We start from the raw sequence: 23,510 nt of genomic DNA on the forward strand, positions 1-23,510 counted from the left end.
TTGAGGGAGGTAGGATTAGGTGGTTTTACAGTAGTTTTTTTCCTACCTCTCTGGCAGATTCCAGACAGTGATACTTGGAGACTGTTGCTCGGCAAAGTGAAGGGTAAAGAGATCATCAGGAGTTCCATTGCTGTCTCCATACTGTCTCCAGTGCTTTAACATCTACATGAAATCGCTGGGAGAGATCATTAGGTGGTTTGGTGCAGAGTGTTATCAATATGCTGATGACTCCCAAATCTGTTTCTCCATACCAACTTCATCAGGAAATAGCATAACTTCCCTAATTGCCTGCCTGGAGGCAATAATGGGGTGGATGAGGGATAACCAACTGAAATTGAATCCAAATACGACAGAGGTACTGGAGGGATCGGGACCTAAGAGATGGTTCAGATCTGCCTTTTTTGAATGGGATTATACTGCCCCTGAAATATGAACATGTCAACTACTTATACACCGCTTTACAACAAAGTTCCCAAAGCAGTTTACATAGATACAAATAAAAAGGGCTCACAATCTTAAAAAGAAATATAAGATAGACACCAGCAACAGCCACTGAAGGGATGCTGTGCTGGGGATGATAGAGCCAGTTGCTCTCCCCCTGCTCAATAAAGATATCAGGTACATAGCCTGGGAGTGCTCCTGAATTCCAAACTCTCTCTGGTTTCTCAGGTAGAGGCAGTGGCCAGGAGCACTTTATCAGCTTTGGCTGATACATCAGCTATGTCCATTTCTCAAGGTAAATGACCTTAAGACAGTGGTGCATACGCTGGTAACCGTGAGGCTTGATCTCTGTAATGCACTCTACGTGGGCCTGCCTTTGTACATAGTCTGGAAGCTACAACTTACAGAATGCAGCAGCCAGACTGACCTCTGGGGCAACCCCAAAGGACTATATAACACCAGTTTTGAAAGAATTGCATTATCTGCCTATTGTTTCTGAATGAAATACAAAGTGCTGGTTATCACTTATAAACCCCTTAACGACTTGGGTCCAGGGTACTTAAGAGATCACCTTCTTTGTCATGAACCCTGTCGCCTATTAAGGTCATCTGGAGAGGTCCGGTTATGGTTGCCGATGGCTCATTTGTTGGCTCCTTTGTAGGCCTTCTCTGCGGCTGCCCCAGGGCTCTGGAATATGCTACCGGTTGAAATAAGAGCATCTCCTTCTCTGTTTGCTTTTAGGAAGACCCTCACGATGTACCTGTTTTCTCAGGCTTTTAACTGAAACTGTAAAACTATTTAATGTGTTTTTCTTCTGAGATTGTTTTATGTTTTGTGGCTTTTAACTACTTTTATATTTCACATTTGCTGTGTTTTTAACTTTATACACTGCCTAAAGATGCATATATCAGGCTGTATATAAATATGATAAATACAATAGGTGCAGCTCTTACATGCTGAGATACATGTCATAATTATATGCAAGCTCTGTCATGTGCTTATGTGCAGGGAAAGCATCCTTAGTTCATGTGTAAAACTGGTTCATTTCTCATGTGAAGTGTTCCGATATCCCTTTGTGAAAAAGTAGTTTTTTTATTCAAGAAAATCATTTTGAGAATAGTAAAATTATTTAGTTCAAGAACAATAACTTCAAATAAAAACACATTTCAGTTTTTGATTTGGCAAAATCTGTAAGAGCTAAATAATTTGGTTTAGGCTCTCAACATCCAGTTTCTTTGTGAGACGTGATAAATGAAAAGACAACACTGTTCTGCCCTTGCTCTCATCTTTTGTATGCTCTTTCAGCAGGAATTGATGTGAAAATAGTGATTTTGCCATGCTTATGTCAGAACAACAAGTTTTATTTTTTATTGGGCACAGAGAGCAGTTGTGATTTGTCAAAGTGAAGTTATGTTGAACCAATGTAATCCCTAGTAGATGCTAGAAAAAACACAAACCAGATTTGTGTTTGAGTTGGCACATTGAATAATTCTCCATGCTTTTGGCCAATAAATGTGAAAGCAAATGGTGTATATTGTTCTAGTCTCTGTGGGACAAAAATGTTTCTGCCCTCACCACAAAGCAAGTATGAATAAGTGTTAGAGGTTGACTTGAACTTTGTCTCCATTTGTTGAACTCTTTCTGTGTTATGGTTTGGATCGAGGTTATACATAACGTTCCTGTCACTGTAACTGCAGCCCTTGGTTTAATTGTGGGGAAATGCAGAAGGTTCAAAGAGATTTGGTTCCCAAGCTTGCTAATGAGCATAAGGCTCCCTTCACCCTTAATGAACCAAGATTTCTATGTGAATTTTAAGGGGAGAGGGAGGAAGGAGGCACACAATGGAACAACGACTTTACAGTGTAAAGACTATGCAGCTGGGCTATCTGAAGCTGTCCTCAGTTATGAGCAACAAAGCTTAAATAGATTATACTGTGAAGAGGTACAGCTCTGTGAGTGTGAAGCATAGCTTTTGCTTCTGCTTCACCGACCTGTCTGCTTATAACAGTGATAGGGCCTTGACGAGAGCTTAGGCAAAGAGAGCCACATAGGGCGAATCTTTCAAGATCATTCCATGCAACATGATTAGTGAAAGAGGAAACACAATGAAGTTTGGGTCATTTTTAGGGTTGATCTCTTCCAGGGGATGTACTGCTGCATGTTCTTGAATCTCATGCTGAGGAAAGTCATTGTCAAGTCTTGTTGCATCTCAGCTAACCTACAAGCTATTAAAATGAATATTTGCATAACAAAATAGCCTTTGACCTTCCTGGCTTAAAACAACACAATTTTTTGGCATGTTCACAATACTGTTTTTTGGTGTTTTTTTTAAGGCAAGGTATGTTAGTTCAATTGAGTTCAGTTATTCAGCAAATACCATGTCTCGTCCATGAAATTTTTGACGTGTAGTGCTGAATTGCTATATCCTCTTCTAAATATGTTTTCTTTCTCTTTTGTCCTTTTGAGCATACTGATTGCTATGGCCATAAACAGACATGTACCTATTTGCACCTCATTACATACTGTGTATTTTCTACATTTAATTTTTGTTTAGTCATATATTAATATGAATACAGTCAAACATATGCACATACTGTGAGTGTCTGAGAACCCCATTCGCCTCAAACCAGAACTAAAAGTTATGACATTAATGCAGAGAAATAACGAGGAGGCTTGAGGTTATGCCTGTTACTTCTTGTTTCCAATGCTGCTTTTAAAAAGCAAACAAGCATTCAGACATCTTTGGGTAGCTGATTCCATAGAGTAGCTAAGAGAAGCTGATACAGCATCAATGTATTTCATCTTGATGTATGCAATGCTGATTTTAAAACTGTAATATCGGTTTTGAATCATGTAAAAGCATTCCAAACATCTGCTCTTCCACTTCAGAGGGGTGGGGGGAGAGGGTTTTTGAAACAAACAGAAAATGGAGTTTTAAATACCTTGATTACTGGTGCACAGGCAGATTCCAAACTTTATGTAGCCTTCCAATCTGGATAGCTGGCTGGAAAGTGGTGAAAGTTGACAAACCCCCATGGCTGACCCCTCTGCTCTCTCTTGCCTAATCGAATTTTGTGTTGTGCTTCCAGATAGCTGATCAGCTTTCCTGGATTTCGCTGACGACACAGGAAAGCTTTGCCTGAAGATGGAAACACTGGAGTCGGAACTGACCTGCCCTATCTGTCTGGAGCTGTTTGAAGATCCGCTGCTGCTGCCTTGTGCTCACAGTCTCTGTTTCAACTGTGCGCATCGCATCTTGGTCTCCCACTGTGCCACCAACGAATCAGTGGAATCTATCACCGCCTTCCAGTGCCCTACTTGTCGTTATGTCATCACTCTCAATCAACGTGGTCTAGACGGACTCAAACGCAACGTCACGCTGCAGAATATTATCGACAGGTTTCAGAAAGCTTCAGTGAGCGGGCCCAATTCTCCTAGTGAAACTCGCCGAGAGCGGGCTTTTGATACTAACAGTATGTCCTCTAGTGAAAAAGTTCTTTGTCAGTTCTGTGACCAGGACCCTGCTCAGGAAGCAGTGAAGACCTGTGTAACTTGCGAAGTATCCTACTGCGAGGAGTGCTTAAAAGCAACTCATCCAAACAAGAAGCCATTTACTGGCCATCGTTTAATCGAGCCTATTCCAGACTCGCATATCAGAGGATTAATGTGTCTGGAGCACGAGGATGAGAAAGTGAACATGTATTGTGTGACGGATGACCAGTTAATCTGTGCCTTGTGCAAACTGGTTGGGAGGCATCGTGATCACCAGGTGGCAGCTTTAAGTGAACGCTATGACAAATTAAAGGTTAGTGCTATCTTGATGTTTTGCTTGCTTGCACTAACAATTATGGTGTCATTACATGATGTGTTCTCACTGCATTTATTGTGTGACAGAAATATGCAAGTGTTAAAAGTCCATTTTTTGCATCAAATTTTCATGTGCCCTTCTGCATACACTGTTTGCAGTGTAAAGCCTTGTTTTTGCAGTGGAAAGATATTTATCTTTATTATCCAAACTTCTCTGTGGTGCAGTAAGGAGCTATATATGTGCAGAACAATCCTTTTATATTATAGTATTCAACTTTTCCAGTGACGATTTTCCAGCATGAAGAGCATATGCTGTCCCTACAGGTGTGATGGTGTACAGGTGTGTGGTGATGTAGGGCATACATTCTCACTGGCATGGTCATGATCAATACATGTATGAAGCGATCCTCTGCTCATAAGACAGAATATGTTTTGAGGAAATTTGTGCACATTTCAAAGCTTCTGGGTTGTAGCCTTGGGCACAAGATTTTTTGGATACTCCATAGACATTTAAATTGAGGATGGTGATGATTATGTTTAATTCACTTGTTTTTCTTATTTACATCTATCCCATACAAGGATAGCATTTTATATGTACAATCTTGAATATATGTTTTTGTTCAGTCGAGGAAATGGATGTACACCTATGTAGAACATAAACAATATATACTTTAAATATTTTGGCCCTGATAATATTCACATGGGAATATTTACAGCCCTACTGACATTGCAGCAAAGCAGCCTTTTGGATACTATTGAAAAAAGGCCATAACATTCTAGTTATCCTGTTACAGTATGGAATTGGTTTAAGGAATCTAGTCCGGAACAGCTATGAAGAGAGCAGTTTCATGTTTCTTCTAGCTGCCACATTGGATATAGAGTCAGCAAACATGGGAAAGACGATAGAAGAAACTCTTCAGAACCCCTCTCTTCATTCCTTTAGGGAAATGCTTCATTGATTGTTTATAGAAAAGTCCATCGACCAACATGAGCTGAAGGCCAGAAACCCTGTAGACTGACCAGTATGTTTACATGCCATGGTGTTTTTGTGTTTAAGGATACTTATGGGAAAGTATTTAAGGAATACTTTAAGGAAAGTATTTCCCCCCTTGCTAATATTGCATTTACACATTGGCAAGAATATTTGTGTAATGGTGGAAATGAGTATATCTTGCCATATAGGGTAGCGGAAGTATTGTACAAATCTATAGAATTGTACAAATTATCATAGCACATAATAACGTGATGTTAAAACTTTCATAGTGGGGGAAAGCTGTGCTTTAATTTGTTTCTCAGAATATATGTATATGCTTAACTGCTGTTTTTTCTGAATTTCAAAGTATTATAAATATTTTCTGTGTATTAGATATTTTCCATACTATTAATAGAAAAGATTGATAATATAGTTTGTTACAGTTTTTAAGTTACTATCCTCCTATGGGTAACTGAAGACACTGCTTTTTCAGTGGATGAAAATAGAGGTTTTACTATTGCTTCATGTTCCATATTGATTTTATGAAACTACTTGATTGCTCTTTTTTATTGGAGTGTGTGTTTAAATTTCTATCTACATTTACTATTAGTTAGCCATATTAAGTATTCTGGTATGGATGGAAATATAGGATAAAGGATTTTAATTAATAAACAGAGGCCATAACTAGAGTAGGATTGTAATTTTGCGATCCAGTTTAAAGCTATAGAGCCTACCCCAGTTATAATCCTTTAAATCTCATTGAACGCAACACTCCTCTGTTCCTGGCTTCACATGGACCTCTTTGTACATTCTACAACCCTCATGTGCACTTTGGACATGCTGAATTAAGGCTATATTGCTTAGTGTGATTTAAATATTAGCTATACTATCACATGCCTTAAATTGTTTTGTTTTAAACAAGTAACTAGATATTTATTGAAGAGTTGTGCCATCGGTGTCAACTCCTGGTGCCCACAGAGCCCTGCGGTTTTCTTTGGTAGAATACAGGAGGGGTTTACCATTGCCATCTCCTGTGCAGTATGAGCTGATGCCTTTCAGCATCTTCCTATATTGCTGCTTCCCGATATATGTTATTAGAACTGGAGATTTGAACCGGCATCCTCTTGCTCCCTAGGCAAGTTACTTCCCCGCTGTGCCAGAATAGCATCTTTAATATCTTCTTATGGCACCCAGAAAACTTTGTTGCTGTGCAACTACCGTTAATTGGGGAGTGGCTGGAGAGCACCTGCTTTGTAGGCAAAAGATTCCATGTTCAGTCTCCAGGTACTGCTGGAAAGGTTGCTGTCTGAAACCCTAGAAATCTGCTGCCAATCAATGTAGAAAATAGCTCACTTCAGATGTCACAGAGAGCCAGGATTCAGTCCCAGTTTTGTGTGATATTGCCTAACCTTGGGCACACATGTTTTCCCTTCCTGCTCCCTGCTTTCTTCATGCACAAAGGGAACAAGCCACAATCTGTCATGATGTCCAAACCTGCCAGTCCTGACTTATTCTAGTAAAAGTTTGCAATCAAACCAGGATCCAAAACTGGGATTGTTTCTGACCTTCTGATCCTGGTTTATTTGGAAACTTTGGCTAGAGTGAGCTAGGACCATCCAGTTCAAATTTCACAACAGATCCTGCTTTGTTCTAAGCAAGAGTTGAAAGTAGAATAATTTCTCTTGATCTGCACAAAGAAGACAGTGGGGAGCACATATGCCTGAGGCAAGGGAGTATCGTGCAAAACCAGGATGATTGGCTCTTCAGGATGCCTGAACTGGACCAATAACTGAACTTGATCGGCCAAGGAGCTGAATCAATATAAAGTAGCTTTATATGTTCATTTTTGAGCTTGCCTCAGCCAATACTTCTGTATACTATGCATTTAAAATCCAATCCTAATTGTATCTATTGGGAAATTCCATTGAATTAAGTGGAATTTATTTTCAAGTAGGGAGGATTTAAAGCTTATTTACTGTATACTGCCAGTTGTGAATTGCATGCACACTTTTCAATGGCCAGGTATTCTAAATTAAATATGGAAATAGGGACCAATTCTTGCCTGGTTATCATTTTTTGTGTGTGTTATAACAAAGTGTGGGCATTTAAATAATTAAGCAAATTCTAAATTTACCTTAAACTCTCTTCAGCAAAGGTGAGTAGTCTTGCTAAACAAAGTGCGATTGGATCTGGAATGTGAGTATCTCAGTGTATTTCATCATTATTTGAAATTGTTTTATTTTCCGTATCATTGCATTTCAAAACCAAAAACACAACAAACTATAACTGATGAGACACCAACATTTTGCCAAGACATAAAAATTTAATCACATTGGCTGAGATCCACAGTTTCCTTTTCACTACCAGAAAGCTGCTTCAGAAAGGCTGTTTCCAACCTAGCAGAAGAGCATTTCATGAGAAAAATGTTCCAAATCCAGGCTTCTGCCACCTGTGCAAGCTCTTGTTCAGGACTTTGCATATGCTCTTCTTAAGATAGTTTAAGACATATCTATTTTCCTCATTGACCATATTTTATGTTATAATACAACCCACAATACATTGTATACCTGCAAGACATCTTCTGTTGGCATAAGAGCCCACAAAACAGACATTTCCCCTTCCCCCCTCAGGATTCATTGGATCCAAGCTTTATATTTTTGCTGTATTGATGCATACAATAGTAAGCACACAACCCAGAAATTTAATGTTGCTTGCTCATTGCATGCAATGGACCTTTTAACTTTGCTCTTGTTAGGCCATCACTTCCAGATGGACAAGTTACTTTGGAAGCCAAAGTAGTTTGTCATGAGGCATGCAGATATTCTTAGGTGAAAACCAATGGAAATTCCCACCAATTGTGTATAAGGATGTTTGTTATACCTAGTAGACTCCTCTGGATTATGGAAAACTCTTTGTCTTTAATTTATATAGCTACTGGTTAAAATATATACAGTATATTCTGAAATCTGAAAAGCATAAACAGCTTCAAATTAAACTAGATGTTTCTACAAATAAAATATAGTGACAGCTTAATCGTACAATTCATTTGGAAGTAGGACCATATAACTTCATTATTATTATTATTATTATTATTATTATTAATAATAATAATAATAATTTGATTTCTATACCGCCCTTCCAAAAATGGCTCAGGGCAGTTTACAAAGAGAAATAACAAACAATAAGATGGCTCCCTGTCCCCAAAGGGCTCACATCCTAAAACGAAACGTAAGATAGACACCAGCAACAGTCAATGGAAATATTGTGCTGGGGGTGGATAGGGCCAGTTACTCTCCTCCTGCTAAATAAAGAGAATCACCATGGTAAAAGGTGCCTCTTTGCCCAGTTAGCAGGGGTGCATGATATTTTCCCAGCAGTTTTCCTATGAACTGTGTTCTACATGGGTAAAAGATTGTGTACACTGGCTGACATCCTGACTAGCACTGCACTGGTGCAATGGCGCTGACATGCAGATTAATGCTGACATGCAGATTAATTGCATTAATCATGCAAGGGGGAAACATATTTTTGCCAGTCTCCCCTTTCCTCTGAAGCTCACCGGACCTCCTAAAAATATGTCCTGAGGGCTGCATGATGATCAGAAACAACATATTTTCAGGAGGTTCAGTGAGCTTCAGCAGGAAGGGAAAGCTGTGAAAATCACCCCTTCCTCCTCGCATGATGACAGTGTTAGTCTGCATGTCAACCACAGTCATTTATGAGATATGGTCTGAGAAGAAAATTTTCAGGAACTGCACAGTGAGGTACATTATAACACATATACTAGTTGCTCAATCTGTGTGCTTCGAATCAAATGCCCGCACAACACCTCTTCTGTAACAGGATACAAATTTTCTCTTACAACAAAATGGATCTCAGTGGTATGTCCTTCCAAGAACAGCAGTTTATGACCAGATGCTAATTATTGTTAATGTTACAAAAGTAGCATCAAAAATGATTTATGGCGTTATTTGAAGGAACTGAGTACTCGGAGAAAAATGCACTTGTTGGACATGATTATCAGTAGCTAAGAGATGGAAGATGTTCCTTTATTAGAACCATGGCTGAATAAAACATAGCTGTATGAACAATTTTACCTTTTTATAAGTGGCTGAGAGAGGTTAAACGGATACAAGAAAGTCGTATCAACTTTGTCTTCTGCATTATGGAAGTAATATAAAAGTGATTTGTACCATTACATTTCTTATAAATTACTTTTCTCAGTATTCATGTGTATTTTTAACTATCATATTTTGTCATGCTTAAACCATTGAAATAATCATTGTGATGTTCCATATTGTAGATGAATTATTATTATTATTTAAAATGTATAACTTTTAAAAGAAATGAATCCACTGGGTTTCTGAAGACATGATAATTGCCTTTAAAAATCTAAAATGTTTAATAGTGTGTGTGTGTCTTTGGAAATCATCAAAAAAAATTCTAAATCTGTGTTGTAGCTGGACAGCAACTGGTGGTTCTTGATAAGCAGCTTTGGGTGTCAAGCTATGCTAATTACTTGCATTTTGTCCCAGCAGTGTTGCTAATCATTTAAACAATATTTACCCTTCATTAACCAGAGGACAAAAGATGCCATTATAATCTAGCAAATGAAACGGTTTAATTAAGAGTTCTGGTACACTTGTCTGAGGCGTGCATGCTACGCTGGGTTTAACATGGAATGCAATAGCCATTGTGAAGATGTGGAAATGTGTACTAAAGAACTACAGTAGTTTCACCTTTAGCAATTAGATGTGCAGTCCTGAGCCATTTCAGCTCTTGCTAGCTCCACTGTGGGTTAAAGAGCACAATCTTCGTAGTCACAGGCCAACATAAATAGACATTGGGAAGCAGAAAACCTCATGTATGTGTTGTATACACTGTGCATGTTAATTGAAATAATTACTTAGCAATAATCAAGATTTTAATGATGTCATATCATTAAACACACACTGATGTCAGATCAGTGCGTGCACACACACGGAGGTAAAAAGTCCAGAAGATTCTAGAATAGATGCATATTGCATCACATTGCATGCACACACGCACTGAGGTAAAAACTTTTTTTAACCTTTTAATAAACTATTAAAAGTTTGAATAGTTTTAGTAGTAGCTTCTTCAGAGCTGGTCATTATTATTGTGTATTATTACTTATTTGTTGTTTCTCTGTGTAAACCGCACTGAGCCATTTTTGGAAGGGCAGTATAGAAATCAAATGAATGAATTATTGTGAGATACCTGTTGCTTACTAATTACATACTGTATTGGGAATCTTGTAATTTTGTTTAAGCCAGAAAGAATGCCTCAGTGAGAGAGGCATTTTAATGTTGTGTTGTAAGCTGCCCAGATGTTGTTATTATGCTATTTACACACAATCTACCAAATGTTATTGACTAGATTTGGTACTTTAATTATCAGGCCCTTTCCTAGGATAACTAAAGAAGAATTAAAGATATTGCCATAGTACTCGTGCTGTCCCAAGTAGTGTGGCCTTCTGTAATTTATGTGTTGTAATTTTATTGATGCCCAGGGTGTCAAGATGGTGTTCTTTTGGTACTGCACCAAGATCTTCTTGGTGTTCAAGATGGTGTTCTTTGGGTACTGCAGCAAGGGCACCAGTACTTTAGTTGTTGTTATTAGAGAAATAACACTGATATATAGCAAATATATCGGACGGATTAGGCAGCACAGCCACCAGGATGCTGGTAAAAGCAGCATACTCAGATCACATTCTGACTTATCCTACAACAGTTGCATTGGTTACCAGTTCATTTCCAGGTTCAGTTTGAAGTGCTGGTAGTAAGTTACCAGTTAACTAGTAAGTTAAAAGGTCACTACTAGTAACCTTTTGAAGAGCAACAAACAGAATCCAGGAAATGCAAGAGACAAATCTATTAAGAATAATCAGATGACAGTCCCAGTGCTTTGTGATGAAACAATTTTTGATAAAAGCTCTTAGCAAAGAACCATTCAGTAGGTTCCAGGGATAGAGCCTTTCCAGTGAGGGTGCTACCACTGTGGAATTATCTCCTGTGTCTTTGAGAGACCTTTCTATTTTTACTGTGCTCTGGTGATTTTTAGAGTGTGTGTGTTTTATTCTTAAATTTAAAGTTACTTAGGAAAGTTAGTTTTAAAAGCTGGGTATGAGAAACTTAAATAAATAAAATGTGTTGTATGCTTTAATTACATGCTATATTTAGTTCTCACTAAATCAAAACAGCCATTGTCGCTGCCTTCCAAGAAGATGCAAATTAGGCTGGTACCACTGAGATTAGTGAAGCTGGTCTTTTTCCTAGTGGGTGAAATGCAGTTTGCCACACTGTAACATTATGGGACAGCATTGACATGACATGTGGGAGAAGCCAGAGATGGTCTCCACATGCTACCTTCCTCCTTTGTTGGATCAAGATCAATATGGGTCAGCTTATGAATGTTTCAAATAAAAAGGAATAGACACATGTATATAGGGTTCAGTTTGAAGCGGAATGACATTAAAATAGAGTGTTACTTTTATTTTTCATCTAGTTTATGGATTTATCATTTCCAAAACTATGCTACTTAGAGAGTAAAGAAAATGATCAAAATTTATACCACTTGAAAGAGCAGATATTAAAATTGCATGTGAGGCTGTGGTATTTGGAGAGATGTAAACTACAAAATGTTTCTAAATTAAAGCCTCTTAGAATTACCCATTGTTGATGAATGCACAGTGGTAGCCAAGTCATCATGGGTGATCCAGATGTCCTCTCTTAAGGAAATGTCTGTTGCACAGAAGTCATAGTTTTTTCTTTATTCAAAATGCAATATAATTCCATTGAGAAAATGCAACACAGAACTAGAGCTTCCATTTCCTTAGTTGGTGCAAGAGAATCTAGTTGCATGGGTGTCATACAGCCTTGAAGACAACACCGTTCCTCAAAGCATTTCCCCAAACTAACATCATTATGTGATTTTGAAAAAAAAATCTATCTTTATGGACTTAATTGTCCTCAAAGTTCCTAATGGTAGCAAGGCTACCTTCTTTGTAGCAATGAAGACAGAGCCTGCAATTAAAAAAAATAATGGAATTCTCCTCTTGCTATGCCTCTCTATCTATCCTGCTCTGTGTGAGGCCATCTTACAAAGTCTAAAAAGTAGTTGGAACATGCTTTGATTAATACATGGAATTGCTAGGTTAGGCCACTTATTAACTGCACTTCAGCGCATAGTTACATACATGTTCCATTTATGTCTGTGAAGTGAATTACAGCTGTTAGTTATTATCTTAATAGATTTTACAGTAATAAAGAATATCTGTCTAGTATATTTTTAACATTTTCATGAGGATATAAAGGCATGATGACATGAATCTATTATTTTACTGTTACGATCCTAGTTTTGAGTGAGTTAAGATAGCCAGCAGGTAAATCCCAAGACACTCTTTTTCCAAAATCATTTTAGCATGTCAGCACATTGGCTGATACTCTTTTCAATGCCTTGATGAAGAGGAAGTGCCTTTTGGAAAAGCAAAATTTCATTAAAGCATCAAGTGTGCCAACATACACTGACACTCTAAAAAGTTTGAATGAATTGGCCTTGACTGTATAACTTATTTCATGGGGAGTACCTGCTGTCTGACATAGCAGGAGGAAAAGCTTAACTTTTCCAGTTGTGATGCATTATCATCATGCATTCATTGTGTTACGTTACCAATAAAAATATAGCAGCAGAAACTCTGCCTCTTGTAACATCTAATCTTGCCTTGAGATTGGATGTTACAAGGGAATTAACCATATTAAATAATGAAAATATGTCTTCAAATAGCTCACATGCTCTTTTGCTGCATCATTCAACATGCACAAAATCATATCTCAATTTGGTGGAAATAACATGATTTTTTTGGAAGTTAAGACAAATACCTAGATTTTGTTTACCTTTATGTGTGATATCTAGTGGTACTTTGGAATGTTGTCGAAAAAGCCCCCACCCCCAGCATTCAGTGTTCAATCTAAACGTTTTTTCTTCTTAGGGAAGAGGCAGTAGACACATTTGCTGCCAAGTATCCTTTCTGACCCATTTCAAAATTAGCTCCATGGTATACAGAAGAGCTACTGGAGCTCGAGCGGCAAGGTAGACAAGTGGAGTGCAAATGGAGGAGGACTTATCTTGAATTCGATAAGATACAGCAGAGCGCATTTGCTGTGGCAATATGTGCAGCAAAGAAGCAATTATATTCTGCACGTATTTTGTCTGCAAGATCTCATCCAGCAGAGCTGTTCCTGATTATTGGGGTTTAACTCAAGCCCCTTCTGTTTCTGGAAACAATGTCTCACTGCGACACATTCAATTAGTTCTTTGCAGATAAAATATATCTTATTCAGACTGATCTGGACTCCAATATTATGTAGGGTCAGTTAGGGAGGTGTCCAGCAATCCCTCTTGCAATATTAGATTGGATCAGTTTTAGTTTGTGACTCCTGAAGATGTATGTGGACAAGCTGCTTGGAGCAGTATGGCCTACCACCTGGATCTTTGCCTAACATGGCTGATTTCATCATGTAGGGAGGTTGTTGCTGCTGGCCTAGCTGATATCATTAATACCTTGCTGAGGGAGAACAGGATGCCACCTTGTTTGAAGGAAGCAGTGGTTAGCCCCTTCTTAAGATGCCTACTCTGGAATTCCTAGTGATGGATAATTATAGGCCAGTCTCCAGCCTCCCATGGTTGGGTAAGATGACTAAGAGGGTGATGGCTGACCAGCTCCAGCTGGTCTTGGAGGAAACTAATTATCTAGACCCATTTCAAACTGGCCTTAGGGTAGGCTATGGCCTTTGTTGGCTTGGTAGATGACCTATGGCAGGGAATTGACAGAGTAAGTGTGACTTTACTGGTTCTTTTGGATCTCTCAGTGGCTTCTGATACCATCAACCTTCTGGATTGCCTGAGGGATTTGGGGATAGGAGACACAGTTTTACAGTGGTTCTGCTCCTATGTCTCAGGTGTATTGATGGTGATGCTTGGTGACAGTTTGCTTTTCAAATTGGAAGCTTCTATATGGAATTCCTTGGGGCTCCATTCTGTCACTAATGCTTTTTAACATTACGTGAAACCGCTGGGTGAAGTCATTAGGGGATTTGGTGCTGGGTGTTATCAAAATGTTGATGAGACCCAAATCTATTTCTCCTCATCAAAATCAGGAAAAGGCATTGGACCCTGAAATTCTTGCCTACAGGCAGTAATGGGCTGAATAAGGGATAATAAACTGAAGCTGAATCAAGTAAGGCAGAGGTGTTCAATGTTGGGGGTCATAATCTGCAAGACAGGATGGAACTTCCTATTTTGGACAAGGTTATGCTCCCCCGGAAAGAACAGGTATGTATCTTGGGAGTGCTCTTGGACCCGGATCTCACTCTGGTGCCTCAGGCTTAGGCTGTGGCCAGGAGTTCTTTTTACCAGCTGCGATTGATTCAACAACTCCACTCGTTCCTTGAGGAGAATGACCTGAAAACAGTAGTACAGCAGCTGGTAACTTGTAGGTTCGACCACTGCAATGCACTTTATGTAGGGCTGCCTTGTACGTAGTTCAGAAACTTCAGTTAGTTCCGAATGCAGCAGACACCACATTATGCCTGTTCTTAAATGGTTGCACTGGCTGCTGATATGTTTCCAGGCAAAGATTTTGACAGAGCTGGTCTTGTGGTAGCAAGCATGAATTATTCCCTTTGCTAAGCAGGGCCCACCCTTTTTGCATTTGAATGGGGGACATGTTTGAGCACTGTAAGATATTCCCCCTTAGAATATGGGGCTGCTCTGGGAAGAACACTTGCCTGTAGAAGGTTCCAAGTTCCCTCTCTGGCATCTCCAAGATAGGGCTGAGAGAGAATCCTTCCTGCAACCTTGGAGAAGCCGCTATCCATCTGGGTAGACAATACTGGGGTAGATGGACCAATTGTCTGACTTGGTATAAGTCAGCTCCCTATGTACCTAAAGTACAAAATGCATGCTATTACTCTTAAAGCCCTGAATGGCTTAGGTCCAGGCTACTTGAAGGAACTCTTTTCTCTACAAGATTCCCACCACACATTAAGATTGTCAGGAGAGGCCTGTCTTCGGGTGCCAACAGTTCATCTGGTGGCGACCTGGGACCAGGCTTTCTCAGTTGTCACCCCTACATTGTGGAATGTACTCACTGTGGATATTAGAGGATGATCTTCCTTCAGGAGAGTCTTAAAGACTCATCTTTTTAGCCTGAGTTTTAATGATATCTTGTTTTAATTTTAATCTGCTTCAAATATATATTATGTGTGTTTGATTTTTATGTAAACTGCCAAAACCACTTTAAGAAGGGCAGTATATAAACTTAATGAATAAAATTAGCAAAAGGTGTTGATAGTACAGGACAGGGTTAATTATGTGGTGGTCTGGCACCCCTCGAACACCCCGGTTCAGTTCGCAAGCTTCATTTTAGTTATATATAACTTTTACTCTCTTCGGGGAAGTTCCCGGGCCCCACAGAGGCCAAGTGCGCAGGTGCGTGGGCTCCATAATGGCCACTACACCACCATGTGAAGGCCAAAAACTGGCCAAACTGGCCAAAGGGTGGCAGGGGTTGGGGGAACCTCCATGGGACCACTCTAGTTGTTTTCATAGGTGTTTTCTATATTGATTTATAAGAAATATCTCACAAAACAATTACCAGAAACTGGTTTCCAATCAAACTTAATATTTGTCTCCATTCAAAACTCATTCTAGAGTTGTTTGTTCAGTTGTCTTTTCTGACAGAGTATCTGATTTGATTATAGTTGGGATAAGTTTAGCCAATTTTGAGACAATCTATTTGTCTCCCTGTTCAAATTCTACAAGTTGGTTTACTAATGATTATCCAGAAAACAGATATAACATCTAAGGCCTTTTTAGACCCAGCAGTAGAGGAGAATACAAACAAGATGCTTTATTGTTCAGTGGTAATTTTTCCCATGCTAGAAATGTTAGTAACACTTTAGTGTTTCAAAAGTTTTAACTTTCAAAGGTTTCCATTAAATTCTACACATCATTTTTCATGTGCGGAGAAAGCTGATATGAAAATGTCTCATAAAAATATCAGGAAAATGCTCAAAAGCACTCAGTTAATTCTTTGAAATTTTGATTTATGTGAACAGTACTCGAAAGAAAATGGACAGATTAGCACAGCCAATAGTAAGATCCCCTTAATTCAATTTTACAGTGTTTAAAATAACAGAAGGCTCTTCTGTTAGGAAGAAAAGGAGATTCAGTAGCAGGAACTGTGGCTAATGTTCTCTCTTGATGATTTATCTGTTCAATTATTTTTGAAGTTCACCATGGCTTCAATCCATACTGCCATTGTCTTCTTGTCTTTGGCTTTTCATTGACCTGTAATGCATCAGTTACCAAACCAAGTGTGTGAAAACTTGAATGGCAAGGTTATTCAGGTAGTTCTTTCTGTAGCTATTAACATGAGCTCTCTGTGTTTAATTCTTCTAGTTTCTTAGAGCTGGGTATGGTTTTCAGGGCTCATAGTATTACAATGTATGAAAAAATGATGATCAATTCTGGTAATAAAAAAACTACTGGATTTGCATTTCAGTTATGTCAAACTATTCTAATCAAGTCAGGGCTGCAGAGGGAAAGCTTAAGGAGCAACTCCTCACTTTTTTCTTTTTCTTTTTTGAGGGGAGATACACTTTTGAGGGGGAAGAAGAATATTTTTGGGGAGGACAGAGAAGCACTGGCCCACATTCTGTGCAGCAGTAGGTGGGCAGAAGGACTCCATACTTGCAGGGAGCCTTCAGTGTACCTGTGATGAAGGCTTCTCCCACAGCTAAGCATATGGGGAGGAGGGGGTGATATTCACCTCTCTCCTCACTGGAAAAGACTTTAAGCTTTTAGGAATATGTCCTTGAGGGTTGTGCGACCCTCATGGGCCTATTCCATGCTGTGTAGTATATGGGCCATTGTTTAACAGTTGGGGCAGAGGAAAATCTCTGAGGGAGGTAAAAAGGTAACATTTGGGGAAGGGTTCAGTAAAAGACAGGAGAACTTCTCAAACGCTTAAGGAGGTATCAGCACCCTGAATCAATATTTGTTTCTTATTCCATAAAAATATAGAAGGAGATTTGGATTGCTGGTTTGAAAATAAAGTATTTAATTACAAGCCTAAATCAACGTGAGTGCTTATATTGGTAAATAGTAACAATGTGCATCATCTGCACAGACTAGCAGGTTCAAATGGATTTAAGAGTAGATGAACTCTGTGTCACTGAATACTGGTTGCTGGGACGAGAACAGTAAGGGAGTCAAAATACGTAAGCTGTTTACTAATAACAAACTTGAGTGATCAAATCTGTATCAGTTTGGACATGAGATGGGATCGATTAAAAATAAGTTATTGGTTTCTGCATATCAAGAAGACTTCTAGGTATGCAGAAGTATATATGTTTATAAACTAAAACAGTTTTTTTTTAAAAATAGTTCACCTTGTGAATTTTTAGAATTTTATTGAATGTTGAAGGATTAGAGATGAGAAAATACTTAATGTGCAACATCCTGACTAACGAAGTGTGAGAACTATATGTGAAATGCCAGCGCTGCTGATGGCTTTGACTAATGCAGCATCATTGTGTTTGCAGGGGATGGATTTTGACAGCTTCCAGTTGCCCAAAAACTATATGTGCTACTTGAAAATATGTCCCTGAAAGTCCTGCAGCACTTCAGATATATATTTAAGGGGGCACAGAGAGCTTCTGGGGGATGGGTAGGTCATCCAAATTGTACCCACACACCAGTGCTACATTAGTCAAAAGTAGGGCTGTACACGAACCATGATTTGAGCACATTTTGGGAGCGGGGCCTGGGAGCTTTAAGGAAGAAGAGAGCAGGTCCTTACCTGCTCTCCACTGCCCCATGCAGCTTCTTGCTGGGATGGAATGCATCCCAAGAAGCCCCATGCAGCGTCACCACATGTGTGGGTGCCATTTGCATGGTCAGCATGGTGTTGCTGACCACACAAATGGTGCCCACACATGTGGGGATGCTATGTGTGTGCTGATGCTGCATAGGCCTTCTTGGGATGAGCGCCGCCCCAGCAGGAAGCTGCATACGGTGGCAGAGAGCAGATAAGGACCTGCTCTTCGCTTTCTTAAAGCTCCCAGGCTCCACCCACAAAATGTCCTTGCACCACAGTTTGGGCGCATCCCTGGTCAAAAGCCAGCAGCATTTCTAAATAGGATTCACACTTCCTTAGTCAGAAGGTTGTCTATTTCCTTGAGTCTTTACTGCTACCTTTTTCTTTATTTCTTTTCTTTCTTTAAAGGCAGAAAGGGACATGCTGCTGCTGTCTAATCACAGCTACAATAAAATCATGGATTTATTCCATTGTTTTTCATCAGCAGCTCTCAGTCTTCCGCAGGAGTGGGAATGGGGAAGGGGGGAAAATATCTAAGGAAGGGGCCAGAAGTCAGGTTGTGTGAGTCTGTTAATTAAACTCCATGGTTGAGAGCAGTTGACATGAAATGCTGAAGGTGTCACTTGTGGAGGGTGGAATAAAAATTGAGAGTACAGGGAGATAGGGAATTGGTATGCTTAAGCCCTTTCATTTATAGTAAGTATCCTGGAAAGTGGAATTAGGGTTGGGAGGGAAGTGATATGTTCTGTGAGTTGTGTGTGTCTGTGTGTGTTTCTCCAAGCACTGTTCAGGTCTGTTTCGAGAGGAAGGAAATGAAAAATAATATCTTTTTCCTTTGCTTCTCTTCAGTAGAACTCCCCTCCCTGCTGTACAGCAATAAAATGATCAAGTTTAGGACTGGCAGCCAGTTCCAGCTCTTACCTCTAGCACTATACAGCACTGCAGGAGAAGGCCTGAAATGACTGGGAAATAAAAAGGAGGGAAAGGTGTTATTTACCCTTCTCCTCACAAAATTGTTCCCACTCCTATGAGAACTAAACAGCACTTTAAGGTTCCTGTTCCAAGCTGACTGACAGCAGCATTCCTCTTAGAGGCTTAGAATAAACTGTAACATGTTGCTCAATTCCACTTGTTAAATTCATTATGCAGGATACATTTCTACCTTCGAGTATATAAGCTCCACCCCGATAAGAGTCTACATTTGTACACTAAGTCATCCAAATTGCCACTAACTGGCAGGCGGCATTATTATAATGCTCCTAATATAATAGCTACCATGATGTGCAATACAATATTGGTGGTGTCCATTAGCGTGCAGTATTGAACATGTGACAGGCAGTCATGACTGTGTTGTGCAAGCAGGGAACTGCACAACTACTTAAACCTGAATACCCACTGTTGCACAGTGCAACTTCCATTGAATAATGGAAGTAGCGCTGTGCAACTGCAGGTATGCAGTAGTTGCACAACTGCCCACTTGTTTAACTGATATGGCTGCCTGTCACATGCACAGTGGTGCCAGCTGATCGGCAACACCAACATTGTATTGTGCATAATAGGCTCGTTTACATGATTAACTGGGTAGGAGAAGCATCTACTCGGTTTTGGGAGCTGTGTGCACTCCTGGTATTTGTTTGTCTGTGAGGTAAATAGGAGGCATGGGCATGATTGTCTGCTAGCCTCCCACAGGGCAGGAGAGCTCTTAACTTCCCAGCACTCATACCCAGCTGCTGAATAAGTTAAGAGGAAAATCCCTCCTACATTGTTTTCCCCTTGCAGATAATCAAATATTGGGAATATGAACAACTCCTGGAGTTGGGTAGGACACTCCTCCTACTCAGTTTAATCATCATTATTATTTCTCTGTGTAAACTACCATAAGCCATTGTTGGAAGGGCGTTATAGAAATCGAATAAATAAAAATAATAATAATCATGTGAATAAGCTTAATGATTTCTAGAGTGTATATGTAGCATATATATCTATTATGCAGCTTAGCTGAAAAACAGGCCAAAGCTTCACTCTTAATATGCAATGAAGACTTAGATTTGCCTAAATTTGTTTGTCTTGATTAAGCAGCATGAACAAATTAGAGATGTGCAAAAAATTTCGGGCACAGATCGATCTGTGCCCAAAATGAGCAATTTCGGGTGATTCGGGGCCGAACCGAATCACCCCCGATGTCCCCCGATATTTTTCGGGGCTGAGCTGAATCACCCGAATTTCGGGGCTGAAAAATTCGGGTGATTCAGCTCATGGCCGATTTTGGGGGAATTTTTGAAGTTTTAGTGACTTTGGGGCAGTTCGGGGGCATAGCATGGGATCTGGGCAAAAAGAGTGGGGTGGGGTGGTAGTGCCTAATGGGTGCAGGCTACCACCCCAATTTCAGGGGGATTGGGCAAAGGGGTAATTTTGGGGGAATTTCTGAAGTTTTTGTGTCTTTGGGGCAGATTGGGGCAGAAAGTGGGGCCAGGGGTAGAAGAGTGGGGTGGGGTGGTAGTGCCTAATGGGTGAAGGCTACCACCCCAATTTAAGGGGGATTGGACAAAGGGGTGATTTTTTGGGAATTTTTGAAGTTTTTGTGTCTTTGGGGCAGTTTGGGGGCAGAAAGTGTATTTGCCCCAAAAGGGTGGGGTGGAGTGGTAGTGCCTAATGGGTGGCAGCTAACACCCCAATTTCAGGCGGATTGGGCAGAGGGCTGATTTTTGGGGAATTTTTGAAGTTTTGGTGTCTTTGGGGCAGATTGGGGGCAGAAAGTGGATCTGCCCCAAAAGAGTGGGGTGGGCTGGTAGATAGTGCCTAATGGGTGGAGGCTACCACCCGTCCCCAGTTTCAGAGTGATTGGCCAGAGGGCTGGATTTTGTTGATTTTCTGAGGTTTTTCTTCATAAAGTGCAGTGTGGTAGATTGATTCATTCAATATTCATAGTAAGTGAGAGTGTGAAAAAGTGAAAGTGGGGTCATGAGAGTTCTTTGCTTGAAAAAAATCTCATTTGCTATCATTGAATGAGAATTCACACCTCAGAAAATAAGGGAATAACATCCCTTCAGAAAAACTTCTGAGGTGTGAATTCTCATTCAATGATAGCAAATGAGATTTTTTTCAAGCAAAGAACTCTCATGACCCCACTTTCACGTTTTTCACACTCTCACCTACTATGAATATTGAATGAATCAATCTACCACACTGCACTTTATGAAGAAAAACCTCAGAAAATCAACAAAATCCAGCCCTCTGGCCAATCACTCTGAAATTGGGGACGGGTGGTAGCCTCCACCCATTAGGCACTGTCTACCAGCCCACCCCACTCTTTTGGGGCAGATCCACTTTCTGCCCCCAATCTGCCCCAAAGACACCAAAACTTCAAATATTCCCCAAAAATCAGCCCTTTGCCCAATCCCCCTGAAATTGGGGTGGTAGCTTCCACCCATTGGGCACTAGCACCCCACCCCAAAATTTTGCCCCTGGGACCTTTCCCGCCCGAATAGATTCGGATTCGGGTTAAATCCAAATCCGAACCGAATCAAGGGTGATTCGGGTGACCCATATTCGGGCACAAAACAGAACAGGGGTGATTCGGTTCGGGTCCTGAACCGAATCACCGAAAATCCGAATTGCACACCCCTAGAACAAATTCATAAATCTGAATTGTTTTCTGTTAGCATCACCCTATATATGAGTAGTTGTTTGTTCATTAGAAAGCTCCTACAGTTTCTCTTGGGTTAGTAGAAGTTTTATCTTTTGGATGCTGGTGTAGTTCACTGAGTGTTCTACAGTACCTGGTTCTTTGATTATGTCTCAGAATAAGCTCTGGCTCATCTTATTGCAAACAAACGAGAACATTTTTGAATGGATTAAAATGCCACAGTATTCCATTTCACCATCGAGGCACACCCAACATACTGCAGATGAAAGGGAAATGATGTCAGATAAATGGCAGGAAATATTTTTCCAGAAGCTCAGGATAGAAAAGATAAGAAGTAGTTTCTGTTCAAAGTAATATTACTTACTTGTAAGAAACTGATGATTAGCTAACCTATTCCAAGGTTCTGTATATGTTATATAGTGATATTTTTGTAAAATGTGGAAATTACTATGAAGTTTTTGTTGTGCCTATTGTATTTATTAGTGCTTTGTGGTTCATGCCTGCTCTAGTGAATGTAGGCCATTTTATTAGTTTTGTAGCACTTTGAACCAGAAATATATACAATGGAACAGTTCAGATCATCCAATAACCCATGGTTTGTTGGATTGGGAATGTACTCAGTCCCCACAGTCCGCTTCACACATTATGTTTAATACATGTACAATTTATGTAGCTTGAAAGCACATACAATTATTCAAGTTATGTTCAATGAACATATGAGTAGTGCATTATTGTATTTGAGACTACTGTCCTTGGATTCACTCTTTAAGGCTTATTAACCCCATTTTCCCATACATTGTAAGCTAACACTTTAGAATAGCAAGTAGCTATAATATTCTGCTATTTAGAAACAATATATATAGAGAGAGGTCTCTTTAGTTTTCTGGTTTCTATGCCAGAATGTATTCTGCAGCTAATTTTTTAAATCTAATTCTTCAGTATATAACTGAGATTATCTGTTTCGTCAGCTGATTAATGCCCAATGAGAGAATCTAACATACACCTCAGCATCGGACATATTAACAAGTTATTCTCCAGCATCTACCTCTTTGTAATGTTTCTGTCATAGGTCATGAGATCTTTTGAGTTCATGACCTTAGAAAGGAGAATTCCCACAGTTGGAACAACCACCATTTGTATGGTGATGGTGGTCTTTTAAAAACAAAAGACAAAAGAACTCTGCCACCTAGCTTAGTACATGAGTCATTTGCCCCCTAGTAGTACAGATGGATTGAAGTGCACTCTAATTGCTCTGTTGCTTAATTAAGGTTTTATTACGTAGAATTAAGACTGAAAAATTATGCAATATTTCTAAATGTGAACCTGTCCTAGATATAGAGAGATACACTTACTCTCTCTCTCTCTCTCTCTCTCACACACTCACACTCACACTCACACACACACACACTCATATCCATCCATATATAAACACACACACGGAAGATTTGTCTTTTTTCTAATTCTGTCTAACTTTTTTCTTACATAAGCAATAGAACTCACTAAGAATTCTGAGAGGAATTTCAGTGGTTGAAATTAAAGTGAACCAAGTGGCTTAACTTTTATCTCTCAAAGCACATGCTTATTAAATCATGTAACTCATTGGAAAGTAATTCCTATTTAGCTTGGGCCACACATTCCTTGCTCATTCAGGTGCACTTTTGTTTGTCTTCAAACCCAAGCAAATAAACAGAAAAGCTTTCTCATCAGCACTGTCAAGGATGCATTGTGCCTAATGCCACTGC

The 23,510-nt window shown here is 39.7% G+C and overlaps 1 protein-coding gene across 6 annotated transcripts in view; it reads left to right on the forward strand.

Moving 5' to 3' along the window:
• MID1 (midline 1) overlaps positions 1-23,510 on the forward strand; it is a 325,882-nt gene that overhangs the window by 215,872 nt on the left and 86,500 nt on the right. For all 6 annotated transcript variants that reach the window (XM_053308270.1, XM_053308271.1, XM_053308273.1 and 3 more), the window contains exon 2: positions 3,531-4,246. In XM_053308270.1, the coding sequence (XP_053164245.1) occupies positions 3,587-4,246 (660 nt within the window). In that variant the 5' untranslated portion in view covers positions 3,531-3,586. The remainder of the gene's footprint in view (positions 1-3,530; positions 4,247-23,510) is intronic.

Source organism: Hemicordylus capensis, chromosome 3 (genome assembly GCF_027244095.1).
Source record: "Hemicordylus capensis ecotype Gifberg chromosome 3, rHemCap1.1.pri, whole genome shotgun sequence".
NCBI lineage: Eukaryota > Metazoa > Chordata > Lepidosauria > Squamata > Cordylidae > Hemicordylus > Hemicordylus capensis.